This window comes from Somniosus microcephalus, chromosome 19 (assembly GCF_052327205.1).
Source record: "Somniosus microcephalus isolate GS21.2 chromosome 19, FLI_Smic_1.0, whole genome shotgun sequence".
Taxonomy (NCBI): Eukaryota; Metazoa; Chordata; class Chondrichthyes; order Squaliformes; family Somniosidae; genus Somniosus; species Somniosus microcephalus.
The window spans coordinates 70,635,966-70,655,753 of record NC_141005.1 but is presented as its reverse complement, the minus strand read 5'-3'; the positions used below and the strand labels follow the sequence as shown (position 1 = coordinate 70,655,753).

The window sequence follows — 19,788 nt, the reverse complement described above, 5'->3', positions numbered from 1 at the left end:
AGGAGCAGGATCAGGCTACACGGCCCCTGGGCCCGCTCCGCTACCCACAGGGCCATGACCGATCCGAACCTAGACTCATGTCCAAATTCCTGCCCGCTCCCCGTAACCCTTAATTCCCTTTACTTCTAGGAAACTGTCTATTTCTGTTTTAAATTTATGTAATGATGTAGCTTCTACAGCTTTTTGGGGCAGCATATTCCATGGACCTACCACCCTCTGAGTGAAGTAGTTCCTCCTCATCTCAGTTTTGAAAGAGCAGCCCCTTATTCTAAGACTATGCCCCCTAGTTCTAGTTTCACCCATCATCGGGAACATCCTCCCCACATCCACCCGATCCAACCCCTTCACAATCTTATATGTTTCAATAAGATTGCCTCTCATTCTTCTGAACTCCAATGAGTAGAGTCCCAATCTACTCAACCTCTCCTCATATGTCCATCCCCTCATCCCCGGGATTAACCGAGTGAACCTTCTTTGTACTGACTCGAGAGCAAGTATGTCTTTTCTTAAGTATGGACACCAAAACTGTATGCAGTATTCCAGGTGCGGTCTCACCAATACCTTGTACAACTGAAGCAAGACCTCCATATTTTTATATTCTATCCCCTTAGCAATGAAAGCCAACATTCCATTGGCCTTCTTAATCACTTGCTGCACCTGCATACTAACCTTTTGAGTTTCGTGCACCAGGACCCCCAGATCCCTTTGTACTTCAGTACTTTCCAGTTTCTTGCCATTAAGATAATAACTTGCTCTACGATTTTTCCTGCCAAAGTGCATAACCTCACACTTTCCAGTATTGTATTCCATCTGCCAAATCTCTGCCCACTTACTTAGCCTGTCTATGTCCCCTTGCAGGTTTTTTATGTCCTCCTCACTCACTACTTTCCCTCCCATCTTAGTATCATCTGCAAACTTGGATATGTTACACTCGGTCCCCTCCTCCAAATCGTTAATATAGATTGTAAAGAGTTGGGGACCCAGCACTGACCCCTGCGGAACACCACTAGTTACTGATTGCCAGTCTGAGAATGAACCATTTATCCCAACTCTCTGCCTTCTGTTAGATAGCCAATCCTCTATCCATGCCAGAATATTACCCCCAATCCCGTGATTTTTTATCTTAAGCAATAATCTTTTGTGTGGCACCTTGTCAAATGCCTTTTGGAAGTCTAAATACACTACGTCCACTGGTTCCCCTTTATCCACCCTATATGTTACTTCCTCAAAGAACTCCAGCAAATTTGTCAAACATGACTTCCCCTTCATAAAACCATGCTGACTTTGTCCTATTAAATTATGTTTATCCAAATGTCCTGTTACTGTCTCCTTAATAATGGACTCCAAAATTTTACCTACCACAGATGTTAGGCTAACCGGTGTATAGTTTCCAGCCTTCTGTCTACTGCCCTTTTTAAATAAGGGTGTTACATTAGCAGTTTTCCAGTCTGCCGGGACCTTTGCTGAGTCCAGGGAGTTTTGGAAAATTATTACCAATGCATCCACAATCCCTACCGCCACTTCCCTCAAGACCCTAGGATGTAAGCCATCAGGTCCAGGTGATTTATCCGCCTTGAGTCCCATTATTTTACCGAGTACCACTTCCTTAGTGATTTTGATCGTGTTTAGCTCCTCCCCCCCTATAGCCCCCTGTTTGTCCAGTGTTGGGATATTCTTAGTGTCCTCTACTGTAAAGACTGATACAAAATATTCATTCAGTGTTTTTGCCATCTCCATATTTCCCACCATTAATTTCCCGGTCTCATCCTCTAAGGGACCAACATTTACTTTAGCCACCCTTTTTCTTTTTATATAACTATAAAAACTCTTACTATCTGTTTTTATATTTTTTGCTAATTTACTTTCATAATCTATCTTCCCTTTCTTAATCAATCTTTTTGTTCTTCTTTGCTGTCTTTTAAAGTTTTCCCAATCCTCTATCCTCCCACTAGATTTGGCTACCTTATATGCCCTTGTTTTTAGTGGAATACTATCCTTAATTTCTTTACTTAGCCACGGATGGCTGTCTTTTCTTTTACACCCTTTTCTTCTCAGTGGAATATATATTTTTTGGAAGTTGTAAAATAACTCCTTAAATGTACACCACTGATCATGTATCGTCTTACCCTTTAATCTATTTTCCCAATCCACTCTACTCAATTCCACTCTCATACATTCATAGTCTCCTTTATTCAAGCTTAGCACGCTTGTTTGAGATCCAACCTTCTGGTCACTCATTCCAAGGGGATCCTTTACTAGGACATTTTAAATTAATCCCGTCTCGTTACACAGGACCAGATCTAAGGTTGCTTGCCCCCTGGTCGGTTCAGTTACATACTGCTCAAGAAACCCATCCCTAATACACTCAATGAACTCATCCTCAAGGCAGCCCTGCCCAATTTGATTTGTCCAATTAATATGATAGTTAAAATCCCCCATAATTATAGATGTTCCCTTATTACAAGCCTCAACTATTTCCTGATTGATACTCCGTCCAACAGATTTGCAACTGTTCGGAGGCCTATAGACTACGCCCACTAGTGTTTTTTTCCCCTTATTATTCCTTATCTCCACCCAAACTGTTTCATTATCCTGATCTTTTGACCCAATATCATTTCTCTGTATTACAGTGATTCCTTCCTTTATTAACATAGCCACCCCACCTCCCCTTCCTTCCTGCCTGTCCTTCCTGATCGTTAAATAACCTGGTATGTTTAATTCCCAGGCATTGTCACCCTGCAGCCATGTTTCTGTAATGGCCACAAGATCATACCCATATGTAGTTATTTGTGCCATTAACTCGTCTATTTTGTTACAAATACTACGTGCATTCAGATAGAGAACTTTCAAATATGTTTTGTGTCACTTAGTTCCTGCTTTTGCCCTTTTTATTACTTTACCTTTTACTCCATACCTTCTGCCCCTTCCTGACACGCTCTGGTTTTTAATTTCCCCACTGCTACCTAAGTCTATGACCTTCTCTGTTGTCATTTTTATTATTTGCTCTCTAGGAACCTCCCCCCCACTAGTTAGTTTAAAGCCCTCTCTACAGCCCTAGTTATATGATCCGCCAAGACTCTAGCCCCAGCACTGGCCAAGTGAAGCCCGTCCCAACGGAACAGCTCCCTCCTGCCCCAGTACTGGTGCCAGTGTCCCAGGAAGCAAAACCCATTTCTCCCACACCAGTCTTTGAGCCACGCATTTAACTCTCTAATTTTATTTGTCCTAGCCAAATTCGCTCGTGGCTCAGGTAATAATCTTGTTAAATAAGAGTTCTGTGTTTTAAATATCTCGATTTCCACTGGATGTGGAAGGGGTGGCAGCAACAGGCCTGCTCATATCTGATATACTGCAGAAAACACGAGGCTCACAGGACAAATGGCTTGATAACCTAGTTCAGCTTCAGATACTGGCCAAAGCACATTGGAGACACAGGAGGCAGTGACACCACTCCGAGGACTGATATTACCTCAATATTTGATAGCAACTGAGCTTTTCAGGAACAGGAAGCCAATACTTAAGTCAGAATACAGATTGAATCAATAATTTGATTCTTTAAAACCATGAATTTCAAATAATTCTATTCAACGTCGAGTTGCTAGTTTGCCATTTAGGTTCCTCTCTCTCACAGTGTATCTTAACAGGGCTGTCAGCAAGATTAAAGCACAATACTGTGTGTGTGAAATTATCATACTGTGTCCACTTAAACTGTGAAAATCTCCCATCAGAACAATGACTATTTAAAATTCTTGGCCCACTGATTACTTTGAACCAGAGACACAGCACTGCAAGTATGGTCACAGAACATGACTTCTGTTTACGACTGATGCTGCCATTCGTTATAGCACAACTATAGTGTACATTTTTTTAAAACTGTCTCACCGTAGATGTCAAAGTCCCACATCTCGCAGCTCATCTGGATGAAAATATAGACCATGGCGGAGGTAGATCGGAACACCACCTTTAAAAGAACACCAATAATGTTAGTCACAATTTAACCATTACCCCCACCCCGCCCCCCCCAAATACAGAATCCTCTTCCGATTATCCCCATCCCAAAAGTGTAGACTCAAAACGATATTTTCCCCATTTTACAGACCTCAAGTGTGAAATTTCCCCATCTCCTGCATTGGTGTCTCATTCTTACACCTGCTAAATCTGGCATCGACCTCAATCCTGCCTGTTCAGTCTGCCCTTTAATTTCTCCCTTTGGATTTTGTTGGGAGTTCCATACGGTGGGGCCTTTTCTCCCAAATGTCAGCAACTAATTCCCTCAAACCATATCACACGCCAGAAGCAGCAACAACTTCTGAAAATGCCTTAAGCACAGAGCCTTCACTCAAAAACGGCAACACTTTGGCAGAGGCCATTTACACTTTGAATCAGCTTGCAACTTCAAATGCCGCAATCCTCCCAGAAATAGTGGGTGATAAAAAAAAATTAACTTTTAAAACACACCTCTGTAGTGGCTCAATGGGTGAAGGCACCACACGCTGGCTCGGTGGGCAAAGGCCCCACACGCTGGCTCGGTGGGTGAAGTCCCCACACGCTGGCAAAATGGGTGAAGGCACCACACGCTGGCTCACTGGGTGAAGGCACCACATGCTGGCTCGGTGGGTGAAGGCACCACACGCTGGCTCGGTGGGTGAAGGCACCACATGCTGGCTCAATGAGTGAAGGCCCCACATGCTGGCTCACTGGGTGAAGGCACCACACGCTGGCTCACTGGGTGAAGGCACCACACGCTGGCTCACTGGGTGAAGGCACCACATGCTGGCTCACTGGGTGAAGGCACCACATGCTGGCTCACTGGGTGAAGGCACCACATGCTGGCTCGGTGGGTGAAGGCACCACACACTGGCTCGGTGGGTGAAGGCACCACATGCTGGCTCGGTGGGTGAAGGCCCCACACGCTGGCTCGGTGGGTGAAGGCACCACACGCTGGCTCGGTGGGTGAAGGCCCCACATGCTGGCTCAATGGGTGAAGGCACCACATGCTGGCTCGGTGGGTGAAGGCACCACACGCTGGCTCGGTGGGTGAAGGCACCACACGCTGGCTCGGTGGGTGAAGGCACCACATGCTGGCTCGGTGGGTGAAGGCCCCACATGCTGGCTCAATGGGTGAAGGCACCACATGCTGGCTCGGTGGGTGAAGGCACCACACGCTGGCTCGGTGGGTGAAGGCACCACATGCTGGCTCAATGAGTGAAGGCCCCATACGCTGGCTCAATGAGTGAAGGCACCACACGCTGGCTCGGTGGGTGAAGGCACCACATGCTGGCTCAATGAGTGAAGGCCCCACATGCTGGCTCAATGGGTGAAGGCACCACATGCTGGCTCACTGGGTGAAGGCACCACATGCTGGCACGGTGGGTGAAGGCACCACACGCTGGCACAGTGGGTGAAGGCCCCACACGCTGGCACAGTGGGTGAAGGCCCCACACGCTGGCTCGGTGGGTGAAGGCACCACACGCTGGCTCGGTGGGTGAAGGCACCACATGCTGGCTCGGTGGGTGAAGGCACCACATGCTGGCTCGGTGGGTGAAGGCACCACATGCTGGCTCGGTGGGTGAAGGCACCACACGCTGGCACGGTGGGTGAAGGCACTACACGCTGGCACGGTGGGTGAAGGCACCACACGCTGGCACAGTGGGTGAAGGCCCCACACGCTGGCAAAATGGGTGAAGGCCCCACACGCTGGCTCGGTGGGTGAAGGCACCACACGCTGGCTCGGTGGGTGAAGGCACCACATGCTGGCTCGGTGGGTGAAGGCACCACATGCTGGCTCGGTGGGTGAAGGCACCACATGCTGGCTCGGTGGGTGAAGGCACCACACGCTGGCACGGTGGGTGAAGGCACCACACGCTGGCACGGTGGGTGAAGGCACTACACGCTGGCACGGTGGGTGAAGGCACCACACGCTGTGATACTGAACCTCAGAGCAGATAGCTCCAGATTTTAATTCCCATCTGTGATGAGCGAGTGGATCTCAACTGGAACAGCAGCCGAGACGAATGGTTCACTAATGTCCTTCAGGGAAGGAAACCCACCGCCTTATACGGTCTGGCCTTTATGCGACTCCGGTCCCACCTCAATATGGTCGACTCTTAACTGTCCTCTGATGTGGCCGAGCAGGTCACTCAGTGGTAGCAAACCTCAAACCGCTTCCAGCGATTCAAGATGGCGCCCCACCACCACCACCTTCTCAGGGCGACTAGGGATGGGAAACACGGCCACATCCCAAAAATGAATTTTTTTTTAAAAGCAAGGTGGTGGAGGCTTCTACCACTGAGCTCAGAGCCCATGGGAAGGGTTAAGCACCACGGTCACAGATAAATTCTTACCCTGGTATCTTCACTGATGTATCCACAGGTAACCTTTTCACCTTTAACCCAAAGTTCACTTGCTTGTGCTCTGAAGGAATGAATAAACATAAGTAGCACTTTAATCAGTAATACAGAAATCTTATATACACATTACCTCCACCCCAAAAGAATCCTCAGCAAGAATGAAATAAATAGTGCATGGTCTCTGCCAGGATTCAATTAAAGACAAACAGAATGCAGAGCTCTCTCAAGTATAATCCTGTAAATTCACAACTCGACTATTTTCTTCCCCAAGGGCACAACCCAACACCATCCTTTTCCATGTTTACAACGTTTTCATCATAGAATCATATAGCACAGAAGGAGCCCATCATGCTCTTTGAACGAGCTGTCCAATTAGTCCCACTCCCCCTGCTCTTTCCCCAAAGCCCTCTAATTTTTTCCTTTCCAAGTATTGATCCAATTGCCTTTTGAAAGTTATTACTGAATCTGCTTCCACCGCCCTTTCAGGCAGTGTATTCCAGATCACAACAACTCGCTGCGCTAAAAAAAAAAATCCCCTCATCTGGTTCTTTTGCCAATAACCGCAAATCTGTGCCCTCCGGTTACCCACCCTCCTGCCGGTAGAAACTACCCTGAACCTTCTCTGCTCTAAAGGAGAACAATCCTAGTCTCGCCACATAACTGCAATCCCTCATCCCTGGCACTATTCCAGTACATCTCCTCTGCACCCTCTCCAAGGCCTTGACATCCTTCCTAAATCCTTCCTGATTCAGTGCAGTACTGAGGGAGTGCTGCACTGTCAGAGGTGCCGTCTTTCGGGTGAGACGTTAAACCGAGGCCCCGTCTGCTCTCTCAAGTGGCTTTAAAAGATCCCATGGCACTATTTCGAAGAAGAGCAGGGGAGTTATCCCCGGTGTCCTGGACAATATTTATCCCTCAATCAACACAACAAAAAACAGATTATCTGGTTATTATCACATTGCTGTTTGTGGGAGCTTGCTGTGTGAAAATTGGCTGCCGCGTTTCCTACATTACAACAGTGACTACACTTCAAAAAAGTACTTCATTCGCTGTAAAGCACTTTGGGACGTCCGGTGGACGTGAAAGGTGCTATATAAATGCAAGTCTTTCTTTTTCTTTCTTTATAAGAATTGGACACAATACTCCAGCTGAGGCGTAACCAGTGTTTTATAAAGGTTTAGCATAACTTCCTTGCTTGTTCTTCCCAAATACCAATGGCAGCTGACGTGCTGCTGCGCCTCTACCAATGCTATCATGAGTTGGCTGCGAGGGGACACGCGAGAGCGGATGCCTGATGACCCCTATCCACTACCCCACATTGCTCTAGGCAACATCAGCAGCCCAGTAGTATTTTTTTTTTGGGGGGGGGGGGGGGGGGGGGGAGGCTGGGGAAGTAATGGGGGCAAAACTATACCCCAACAACTGATATACGCCAATGCTCCAGTCAGGCTGAGAATATTCTCATTAACAATACTCCCAAGATTTGGCATGTTACAGAACTACAAATCTGACCTTATTCCAGCAAATTCCACCTTCTGTGTAATGTAAGCACAGGTGTTAACCTGGAAGAGATAGACAAGCCTTACAATATCAGAGGTCACAATTTTTGCGCTTTATAAACACTCATCACATGATCCGATCTCTGAAGTTTATTACAGACATCTGTAGATTTACATGACTGAGCCCAGCTTCCAATCTACTCTCCAACTGTAGCGTGGATCACGTGGGCAGGGCCGTGGGCGAATACCAGGCACGAGTGTGGGCAGCAGCTTCTCAACCCAAACATGCTGCCAAATTGGTCCCGTCCCTACAGCCCCAGGAATTCACCCGAGGAATATCACGTTGATTAGGTTACAATCCCAGCTGGCGGCAGGAGACGCCAGCTCAGAGTTTAGGCACGCCTCACACAGCTGTGCCTCCAGTGCTGGCCTGAGACATTCCGTTGAAGTGACATCGCCAGAACACAAAATTCTCAGTTTGAAAAATGAATCATAATTCTATACAGCCCAGGTTTCTTTCAAAACCACAGCCTGAGAGGCACTGAAACTGGATGTCAGGTGTTTGAAGAAATGTCCATGGTGACTCTCCCCCAATTCACCCTCTTTGTGGGAAGCACCTGGCTTTTGAACTGTACACCCTCACAGCTTAAATAGTTAACTCCCAAGAGTAAAGACTCTCGAGCATAAACCCACATCCTGCCCCAGCTGCTGCCTGTACACTCCACCACTACTAGCACCAACAGATCGGAGGTGTGAAGTGAATCCAATAGGTTTACACTCAGTATCACCTAAACACCGTCCTCGTGTTCACTGCAGCAGAGCTCAGTGAAATGCACAGATACTGTCCCCAACAAGGGGGCAGAACCTTAACATTAGAGCCAGGCTGTTCAGAGGCGATGTCAGGAAACACTTCTTCACACAAAGGGGCAGTGGAAATCTGGAACACTCTCCCCCTGGGGGTTCAATGGAAAATTTCAAAACCGAGACTGATAGATTTTGGTTAGGCATGGGGATTAAAGGGTTACGGAACCAAGGTGGATAAATGGAGTCAAGATACAGATCAACCATGAACTAACTGAATGACGGAACAGGTTCAAGGGGTTGAATGGCCTACTCCTGTTCCGTTGATGCTCAGGTCAGTTAGAACAGGTTGGCAGAGGTTTAAGGGATGGTATAATCACCCCACAAAAGTAGTAATTCGCGAGCAGGTTGGGGCTCGAATAAAGTATAATTAAATTATCTCCAACTCACCAGGTTTTTCTTCAGCCGCCACATGTCACTGCGCCCAATGTACTGGTCCTTAAAGGTGAGCTCCACCAGGTCAAGGGTAACATCCTGTTAAATATTCAAACAGATAGCACAGGGAAATATCTGCAGCAAAGGCACAGCCGCACTTTCCAAAAGTTGGTTGCGACAACAATAGAATTTATCTAAATACAACGAGACCTGGTCATACGGACACTCGCAATCAATGGAGAACCGTCAAATACAAACACTTCAGGACGGTCCCAAATATTTGACATTATAAAAGATACAAAAGGCACTCTGAAACGACGGGCACGCGCAAGCTGTGGACTAGGGGCAGCCTTCAATGTAACAAGCCCCATTTACTCTGTGGTAGTGGAGTGGAGGCCCCTGTAAAGCTTTTCACGAGCGATGTCACCGGTGTAATTACATGCACGTTTTAAAGGCAACAGCAACGGAGTCTCAAAATGGAAGACAGAGACAGACAGTCAGGTTGAAGAAAGGGCAGATCCTTTGTCGGGAACTAGTTACAATGAAAGTTTGTTTTGGGTGTGAATTGAAGTATATACTGTAAGGGCTGGAGCACATGTGGGCTGCTTGTATTCCAGGTAACGTGTTTAACCTCAACATTCAGGTGACTAGCTTCATGTTAAGTGTATTTTGAGAGCGTATGGGCTGTGTGATTGTTCCTTTGATCACGATTGATTGACAGCACTGCCTTCAAAGGCAAAAGGGATTTCAGACAAACATTTTCCAGTGGTCAGCAGTTCTGACCTCGATGCATCAAACTCCATGGGCACTTGGGGCTTATTCCAAATATAATACTTCATCCTGAATGATGCACTTTGAGCAAGAAGAGAAGGCACCGGTGATTCACACAAAAAGAAATGGAAAGAAAAGCTGAAAGCAGCACTTCCTGCATGGTTTAGATTTAATCACGAACGGGGAGAATTTCTGCACAGCTCTCCTGATCTCCCACCATAACCTCGGCAGGAATCCTGGAGAAACAGCATAAATGCCTGCTTAAGGACACCAGAAACACAATGTACAGGGCCCAGGGGAGGGGAGGGGGAAATAAAAATACAACACACCACTTACCTTGGGATCCGCAATATTAACATAGACATCCTGGTAAGCTCGGAGTTTAAACACCTGGGCCACAGTCTGGTCCACACTAATAGTTTCTGAGGCAAACAACAAGGGTAAGATATGCAATTAAAGTTACGTCACAATGTGCCAAAAGGCTTTTTTCCTCCACATACATCAATTGGAAATTATTTGAACAAAAGAAAGTTGACGCACATCTGTTTTTAATATAAGCATTACGAGGCAACACAGTCCCAGAACTCTGCAGTGGCTACACTTCTGCAAGGGTTTCAGGTTCCTCGGGCACTGGGATGAGATCGGAGGTGGGGGGCAACTGTACCAAGAAGGCGCGTAAACCAAACTAGTACCAATACCCACACAGAGAGGGCAAATAGAGGAGTGGGGAAGAACTGTAGCTAGTAAGGCAAGGGGTGAGGAAAGCTTTAAAACAGTACTGAGTGGGAGGAGAATGGTTTACAATCATTTAGGAGAGTACAATTACAGAAATCTGGCTGCAGTCTGGGCAAGGGCAGGAGCTAAATATACCAGGATACAAGAATTTTTGAAAGGACGGGGAAAATAAGGAATGAGAGCAAGATTTATAGAGAAGTGTCACGAAGGGAGGGATCAGAGAGTGGAATCAACAGGTGGAATCAGTATGGGTAGAACTAAGTAACAGGGAAGGATCCAAAACATCAGCAGTATATTTAGAGCACCTGACTGCAAGGACTCAACAGGTCAAAAGGTGCTAATGGGAGGGTTTAAACTGTACACAGGTTGGGAGAGAAGTAGCAGCAGAAGCAGGAAAGGGAACAGATTTATTGAATGCTTTCAAGGCAGCGAGGCAGGTTTTCCTCTGGGCCCCTCCACTGTGCAGATCCGATGGGGCAGGGCTGGAGCCGGCCATACATCGGCACCCCGGCTGATTTCCTGAGGTCAGAGGCATTTTAGCTCCTGGCTGTGTTTTGTCACCTGCCTTGGGGTGGGGCGAGGGGGAATGACTGGCTGTGGCGGCTGCCATAGTGTAACGTGCCCGAGGGGCCCAGCAGAAGGCTAAACAAAACCAAAATTTTAAGTTTTACGTAAAAACAGAAAATGCTGGGAACACTCAGCAGGTCAGGCAGCATCTGCGGAGAGAGAAACAGAGTTCAATGTTCCCAGCATTTTCTGTTTTTATCCCAGATTTCCAGCACCCACAGTGTTTTGCTTCTGTTTTAATGTTAAAGATCCCATGGCATTTGGAGAGGAGTAGTGAGCTCTACCCGTGTCTTGGCCAGCATTCCTCCCTAAACCAACACCTCCAAAAACAGACACTCCTCTCTTTGCTGGTAAGGCACGATATAAATGTAAGACTTTCCTCCTATAACGTTTCAATCCAGATAGCAGGAGAACACTGTGCTTTCCCCCTTCAGACACAGCATTTGGGTGGCATCTCTCTTTCTCACACTATCTACCGAATCTCCCAAATTAAGAGTAGCTTTGTGCTGTGTTGAGATTACCCAGAACGGAAAGGCTTCATCCTCTCTGTGCAGAATTGATTCAAACCCAGCTCACAGTTCACAATACCCATTCATTGATACTTAGTAGGAGATTAGAGGGCATCGCACTCTCAGTTTTAGCACGGAGGTTGCATATTAACATCTGGATACAGTTTAACACAGACATCGTTCACAAACTGCTCCTCCCCCCCCTCTCCCAGTCACTGCAGTGAAAATACAAAATAATTCAAGGCATTACCTTTCTGTAGATCTTCTTTCAAAGACTTCACCTGAAGAAGAAGAGGGCTGCAAATAATAGAGACAGTGTAATAATTATCATGCAATACATATTAAGAATAAAAAAGAGGAAGAGCAGAGAGAGAAGAATAAAAAAGAAAAAAGAACAAAAGAAAAGAAACAAGATGTGCATTTGTATAGCGCCTTTCACATCCTCAGCTCATCCTAAAACACTTCACAGACAATGACGTACTTTTCAAGTGTCGTCACGGTTATAATGTAGGGAACTTGGCAGCCAGTTTGCGCACAGCAAGATCCCATAAACAGCACTGCGATAAAGACCAGATAATCTGTTTTAGTGATATTGGTTGAGGGATAATTATTGGCCAGGCCCAGGACACCTGATTAAAGACTGATTACAAGGCAGCAATCTCAGAGGGAAACACAGTTAACGCATTCGGTCAGTTGAGAAGTTCAGGAGATTTAAACCACCAGCTGAATCGCCGCACACAAGGAGAAATCTCCCACATGGACATCTTTACCAGATTGCACCTGTGGGCTTTGAGGAGGAGATTTCAATTTAAAGTTTGTTCTTTTGGTGACAGGTGTCGTGGCTCAGACCTGCCCTCGTGTAGAGTGGAAACTGAACCAGTATCCACGCTGGCACATTACCCACCCCCCCCAAAAAAACATTACACCCCCCCCCTCGAAAAACACCAACCACCCCCCCCCCAGAAACACCAACCCCCCCGAGAAACACCCCCCCAAAACACCAACCCCCCCACCCCCCCCAGAAACACTAACCCACCCCCCAGAAACACCCCCCCCCAGAAACACCAACCCCCCCCCAGAAACACCAACCACCCCCCCCCCCCAGAAACAAGTGACTTTTCCCTTCATGTATAAAAAGGCTTAGCCATTTTAAAATCAGCAAAGCTCATTTATGAAGCTGCAATTCTTCACACTTCATTGGCTGTTCGCAGGAGGGGCAGCACAGCTGACTCTGAATCAGAGCAGCGAACCTCGACTGGCAGCTACTTTTACACAGACCTGTGTGATACACCAAGAGTCAATGGAAATTGCGCCCTGGTTAGGAAACATCTTCTTTTTAATATAAAGGCCTAACACTTGTTTTTCATCCATGTTACAGAGAGAGAGAGAGAGAGAAAGGCGACTTTTTGAGTCTTAGTATGTTAAGCTTATGATACCCAACATAAAACCAAAAGTAAATGCCATGGAGGGGGTGATGTAATGGCCTTTTAGCTAAGCTTAAAAGCAAGACCATTGTAATGCGAGGTTGCAAGATGAAGAAGAGAGACATAGAATGGTTACAGCACGGAAGAAGGCCATGTGGCCCATCGAGCCCATGCCGACTCTCAGCTAGTCCCACTCCCCTGCCCTTTCCCCGTAGCCCTGCAATTTTTTTTTCCTTCAGATACTTATCCAACTCTTTTTTGAAAGATAAGATTGAATCTGCCTCCACCACCCTTTCAGGCAGTGCATTCCAGATCTTAACCACTCGCTGCATAAAAAAGTTTTTTCTTACGTCGCCTTTGGTTCTTTTGCTAATCAACTTAAATCTGTGTCCTCTGGTTCTTGACCCTTCTGCCAATGGGAACAGTTTCTCTCTATCTACTCTGTCCAGACCCCTCATGATTTTGAACACCTCTATCAAATCTCCTCTCAATCTTCTCTGCTCCAAGGAGAACAACACCAGCTTCTCCAGTCCATCAACATAACTGAAGTCCCTCATTCCTGGAATCATTCTCGTAAATCTTTTCTGCACCCTCTCCAAGGCCTTCACATCCTTCCTAAAGTGCGGTGCCCAGAATTGGACACAATACTCCCGTTGGGGCCGAACCAGTGTTTTATGAAGATTCATCATAATTTCCACACTTTTGTACTCTATACCTCTATTTATGAAGCCCAGGATTCCGTAAGCCTTTTTAACCGCTTTCTCAACCTGCTTTGCCACCTTCAACGATTTGTGCACACGTACCCCCAGGTCTCTCTGTTGGTGCACCATTTCGTTTATATGTCCTCTCCCCATTCTTTCTACCAAAATGTACCAATTCACACTTTTCTGCGTTAAATTTCATCTGCCACGTGTCCGCCCATTCCACCAGCCTGTCTATGTCTTCCTGAAGTCTATCACTCTCCTCCTCACTGTTCAACATACTTCCAAGTTTTGTGTCATCTGCAAATTTTGAAATTGTGCCCTGTACACCCAAGTCCAAGTCAAAGTCATTAATATACATCAGGAAAAGCAGTGGTCCTAGAACCGACCCCTGGGGAATACCACTATATACCTTCCTCCAGTCCAAAAAACTGTTCACCACTGCTCTGTTTCCTGTCACTTAGCCAATTCCATATCCATGCTGCCACGGTCCCTTTTATTCCATGGGCTTCAACTTTGCTGGCAAGCCTATTATGTGGCACTTTGTAAAACGCCTTTTGGAAATCCATGTACACCACATCAACTGCATTACCCTCATCAGCCCTCTTTGTTAACTCATCAAAAAACTCGATCAAGTTGGTTAAACACGATTTGCCTTTAACAAATCCGTGCTGGATTTCCTTAATTAATCCACACTTAGCCAAGTGACTGTTAAATTTGTCCCCCATTACTGTTTCGAAAAGCTTCCCCACTACTGAGGTTAAGCTGATTGACCTGTAGTTGCTGGGTTTATCTTTACACCCTTTTTTGAACAATGATGTAACAATTGCAATTCTCCAGTCTTCTGGCACCACCCCCGTATCTAAGGAAGATTGGAATATTATGGCCAGTACCTCCGCGATTTCCGCCCTCAATTCCCTCAGCATCCTAGGATGCATCCCATCCACTCCTGGTGATTTATCTACTTTAAGTACAGCCAGCCTTTCTAATACCTCTTTAATCAATTTTTATCCTATCAAGTGTCTCCACTACCTCCTCTTCCTTGGTGAAGACAGGTGCAAAGTACTCATTTAGCACCTCAGCCATACCTTCTGCCTCCATGCGTAGGTCTCCTTTGTGATCCCTATTTGGCCCCACCCCTCCTCTTGCTACCCTTTTACTATTTCTATGCCTATAGAAGACTTTTGGATTATCTTTTATGTTGGCTGCCATTCTATTCTCATACCCTCTCTTTGCCCCTCTTTTCTTTTTCACTTCTCCTCTGACCTTTCTACATATAGCCTGATTCTCAAATGTATTTGCTCAAAGTGCCCATTTGAGCACTTCATCATATTCTCTATCTGTTTCGACATCCAGGGAGCCCTGACTTTAGTTGCCCTGCCTTTCCCCCAGTGGGAATATACCTCGGCTGTACCTGAACTATTTCCTCTTTAAAGGCAACCCATTGGTCCATTACAGTTTTGCCTGCCAATCTGTGATTCCAGTTTACCCGGGCCAGATCCGTTCTCATCCCACTGAAATTGTCCTTCCTCCAGTTAAACATTTTTACTCTAGATTGCTTCCTGTCCTTTTCCATAACTAATCTAAACCTTATGATACTATGATCACTGTTCCCTAAATGTTCACCTACTGACACTTGCTCCACTTGACTTACCTCATTCTCCAGAACCAGATCCAGCAATGCCTCCTCCCTCGTCGGGCCGGAAACATACTGATCAAGAAAGTTCTCCTGAACACACTTCAGAAATTCTTCCCCCTCTCTGCCCTTTACACTATTACGATCCCAGTCTATATTAGGATAGTTGAAGTCCCCCATTATTACTACTCTATAGTTCCTGCACCTCTCTGTAATTTCTCTGCAAATTTGCTCCTCCAGATCTTTCCCACTATTTGGTGGTCCATAGAATACACCTAGCAGTGTAATGGCACCTCTTATTTCTTAACTCTAGCCATATAGATTCTGTCCTTGACCCCTCCTGGACATCCTCCCTCTCCAGCACTGTAACTTAACCAATACTGATACACCACCTCCTATCTTTCCTTCCCTATCTTTCCTGAACACCTTATAACCAGAAATATTTAATACCCAATCCTGCCCTTTTTTGAGCCAGGCCTCAGTTGTTGCCATAACATCATATTCCCATGTGGCTATCTGTGCCTGCAGCTCACGTACCTTGTTTACTACACTTCGTGCGTTCACATACATACACTGTAAACCCATCTTAGACCATCCTGCATTCTCTCTTAGTTTGACCCCACCTAATACCTTACTATTTCTTACTTTAGTGCTCTCTGTCTTTCCCAATCCTTTGAGCACTTTATTTCCCCTTTCTAATGTTACATCCTGGTGCCCACCCCTGCCAGCTGTGGCTCAGTGGGCAGCACACTCGCCTCTGAGTCACAAGGTTGTGGGTTCACGTCCCACTCCAGGGGCTTGAGCACATAAAGCTAGGCTGACACTCCAGTGCAATACTGAGGGAGTGCTGCACGATCAGAGGTGCCGTCTTTCGGATGAGACATTAAACCGAGGCCCCGTCTGCTCTCTCAGGTGGATGTAAAAGATCCCAAGACATTATTTCAAAGAAGAGCAGGGGAGTTCTCCCCGGTGTCCTGGCCAATACTTATCCCTCAATCAACATAACAAAAACAGATTATCTGATCATTATCACAATGCTGTTTGTGGGATCTTGCTGTGTGCTATTTGGCTGCCGCGTTTCCCACGTTACAACAGTGACTACACTCCAAAAGTACTTCATTGGCTGTAAAGCGCTTCGAGACGTCCGGTGGTCATGAAAGGTGCTATATAAATGCAAGCCTTTCTTCGTTCTTTCTTGCCAAATTAGTTTAAACCCTCCCCAACAGCACTAGCAAACCTCCCCGCGAGGATATTGGTTCCACCCCTGTTGAGGTGCAACGCGTCCGGCTTGTACAGGTCCCACCTCCCCCAGAACCAGTCCCAATGCCCTAGGAATCTGAAGCACTTCCTCCTGCACCACCTCTCCAGCCACACATTCATCTGTTCTATCCTATTTCTATACTCACTCGCACGTGGCACCAGGAGTAATCCAGAGATTACTACCTTTGAGGTCCTGCTTTTTAATCTCTTTCCTAGCTCCTTGAAATCTGCCTGCAGGACCTCAGCCCTCTTTCTGCCCATGTCATTAGTACCAATATGGACGACAACCTCTGGCTGTTCACCCTCCCCCCTCAGAGTGTCCTGCAGCCGCTCAGAGACATCCTTAACCCTGGCACCAGTGAGGCAACATACCATCCTGGAGTCATGTCTGCAGCCACAGAAACACCTGACTGCTCCCCTAACTATCGAATCCCCTACCACTATTGCTTCTCATACTCCCAATTAAAGTGACTTTATCCTCCTCTTTTCAGGCCTTTCCCTCCCCCAATTACATTTCACAACTGGGGCAACCATCTCTTGGTCTTGCCAATGATGCACTTCAGTGAAGAGCCATATCCCATGACTGCTCATCCTCTGTCTTCCCATCTCAATCCTGCTCGTTGGCACTCTGCCTTGGTGAGCTTATGTTATATGGGGACAAGTCCCTGCTGTGGTGCAGTATGTTGGTATCGGCAGTACACGGCATCCACACAAGTCATTTTCTGACATTCCTTCACATCCACACCAAATTTTCTACATAAATCTAAATCCGTACAAGCAAGACAAAAATGCAGAGATGCCCATCCAGCATAACAACATCATTCTTGTGGCTTTACACAGACATTTTAACTCTGAAGATTAATTACAAAAAATACATTCCATCAAAACATTAAACTTCCTGGGTGGCACATGTCCCAGGAAGGGTGCTATGCATCATAATAAGCAACATTTGACAAAAAGCAATTTACTAAAATGATGCTAACATATTTTTTACCTGTACTCATCATTGATATATGCAATCTCCACAATATCACCCAGCTTCACCTGAGGGAAGACTTTGGGGTTCACCATCAGCTCATAGTCTAAAGGAAGCAAGAAACAGAAAGTATGAAGACAACATGGAATAAGAAAAAGGCCAGTCAGCCCGTCAAGTCCACTCTTTCCATCGAGCATATAAGATCTACTGTCACAAACTCTACATCACCCATTTTAATGTTTGGAGGGAAAGAGCTAGGTAAATACTTCCCAACAGCCCCTCCCCCCCCAAACCCCCTCTTCTGCCAAAAGCTCAAAGATTAAGAAAATTGCATTAGATTGCTGGTCTGTGTTGAATTAGCTGATCTCAGAGGGTGATTCAACTGGCCTCAGCTTCCTGGAGGCTAAAGAGATGAAACAAAATCAGTCAGGTTTCCCACTCAATCATCATTCAATGAAAGTACATGTGTGGATATTGGGTGAGGAGAGGATAAAGCTGAACTGTGAGGTTCCCCATGGTCAAATAGCCTGCCAATATTCACTGCCTAGGCTCACACAAATAATGGGCACTTGGCTGAGGGGTTGGATGTCAATTGGTGGCCATAAAGCTGTAGCCCAGCAAGAGACAGTGCCATCTGGAACTGAAGGGAGGTGCAAGCTACATTCTGCCACCTCACTGCAGGCCTTTCAACCTCAGAATAATGTGATGGTTCTGCTCAACATCAGATACTTGCTGTGGTCACATTGTCCTGGGAGTCAAAAACAAGAACTTGCATTTATATAGTGCATTTAATGTAGAAAAAATGTCCCAAGGCACTTCACAGAGGCATTTTTCTTTTTAAATGGAACAGAGCAAAAGGAGATATTAGGAGGGGTAAGAGGTGGGTCATAATGGTGTCCGAAGGAGAGGGGGTGAGGAGGAAAAAGGGCAGCAATAGGTGGGCACTGGGGTCACCAAGGGCCAGAGTGGGCACTGGGGTCACCAAGGGCCAGAGTGGGTGGGTGGGCAATGGGGTCACCAAGGGCCAGAGTGGGTGGGTGGGCAATGGGGTCACCAAGGGCCAGAGTGGGTGGGTGGGCAATGGGGTCACCAAGGGCCAGAGTGGGTGGGTGGGCAATGGGGTCACCAAGGGCCAGAGTGGGTGGGTGGGCAATGGGGTCACCAAGGGCCAGAGTGGGCGATGGCTGGGCACTGGGGGTCACCAAGGGCCAGAGTGGGCGATGGCTGGGCACTGGGGGTCACCAAGGGCCAGAGTGGGCAATGGGTGGGCAATGGGGTCGCAATGGGGTCACCAAGGGCCAGAGTGGGTGGGTGGGCACTGGGGGTCACCAAGGGCCAGAGTGGGCAATGGGTGGGCACTGGGGTCACCAAGGGCCAGAGTTGGTAGCTGCTGGGGTCGGAGCGGGGGCGAATCCATTAAACAGGAGCTGCTTTGGGTGCAGTCAAATTCCCCTCAGGGAGCAGGAGGAATCTGCACAGCTCTCCCGCCGGCAGCGCCCCCGATTCCACAACCACCTTCAGCGGCTCACAGGACCCGGCTTACCGGGGGTGAAATGGTACAAGAGAGCGGCGGGGGCCCCAGAGACCCCGGGGCCCAGCGCTCGGCCCCGGCTCCACTCACTCCCCCCCGCCGGACCCGCTCCAGCCCCCCGGCTTGGCTTCACCCCACCCCCGGGCCCGGACTCACCACTGCCCCCGAATCCCTTCTTGTGGATCCACAATTTATAAACTCTGTTGGTTCTCATGGTGACACTGAACCAACATCCCGGCCTCCACCAAACGCTGTTTCACTCCGGGAATATATTCGGCTGCACTATTGGTGTAACAGTGAAAAGCGTTCGGAGGGAAATGTTTACGTGAGCAACAAAATGTGGCAATCATTTCTGCTGGTCTACAGAACAATACCCATATCATATAAACCCTATACACAGTGTACATATATAAATATACAAACTCATTAGAAAGAGTTGCATTTATATTGTGCCTTTCACAACCTCAGGATGTCCCGAAACACTTGTTGTCGTGGCCTTACTATTGTATTTTAGGAAATGCACTGCAGCAACTCGCCAAAACTTCTTCGGCAGCACCTCCCAAACCCGCGACTTCTTGCACCTAGAAGGACAA

The 19,788-nt window shown here is 47.0% G+C and overlaps 1 protein-coding gene across 5 annotated transcripts in view; it reads right to left on the bottom strand.

Annotated features, from left to right (window-relative positions):
* The window catches only part of depdc5 (DEP domain containing 5, GATOR1 subcomplex subunit), a 181,404-nt gene extending 161,920 nt beyond the window's left edge, over window positions 1-19,484 (bottom strand). For all 5 annotated transcript variants that reach the window (XM_085962009.1, XM_085962011.1, XM_085962012.1 and 2 more), the window contains exons 1-8: window positions 19,352-19,484; window positions 17,683-17,770; window positions 11,918-11,964; window positions 10,193-10,278; window positions 9,101-9,184; window positions 7,863-7,912; window positions 6,345-6,414; window positions 3,883-3,961 (exon numbers count right to left, since the gene is read on the bottom strand). In XM_085962009.1, coding sequence (XP_085818135.1) covers window positions 3,883-3,961; window positions 6,345-6,414; window positions 7,863-7,912; window positions 9,101-9,184; window positions 10,193-10,278; window positions 11,918-11,964; window positions 17,683-17,770; window positions 19,352-19,409 — 562 coding nt within the window. In that variant the 5' untranslated portion in view covers window positions 19,410-19,484. The remainder of the gene's footprint in view (window positions 1-3,882; window positions 3,962-6,344; window positions 6,415-7,862; window positions 7,913-9,100; window positions 9,185-10,192; window positions 10,279-11,917; window positions 11,965-17,682; window positions 17,771-19,351) is intronic.
* Window positions 19,485-19,788: the final 304 nt, after the last annotated feature.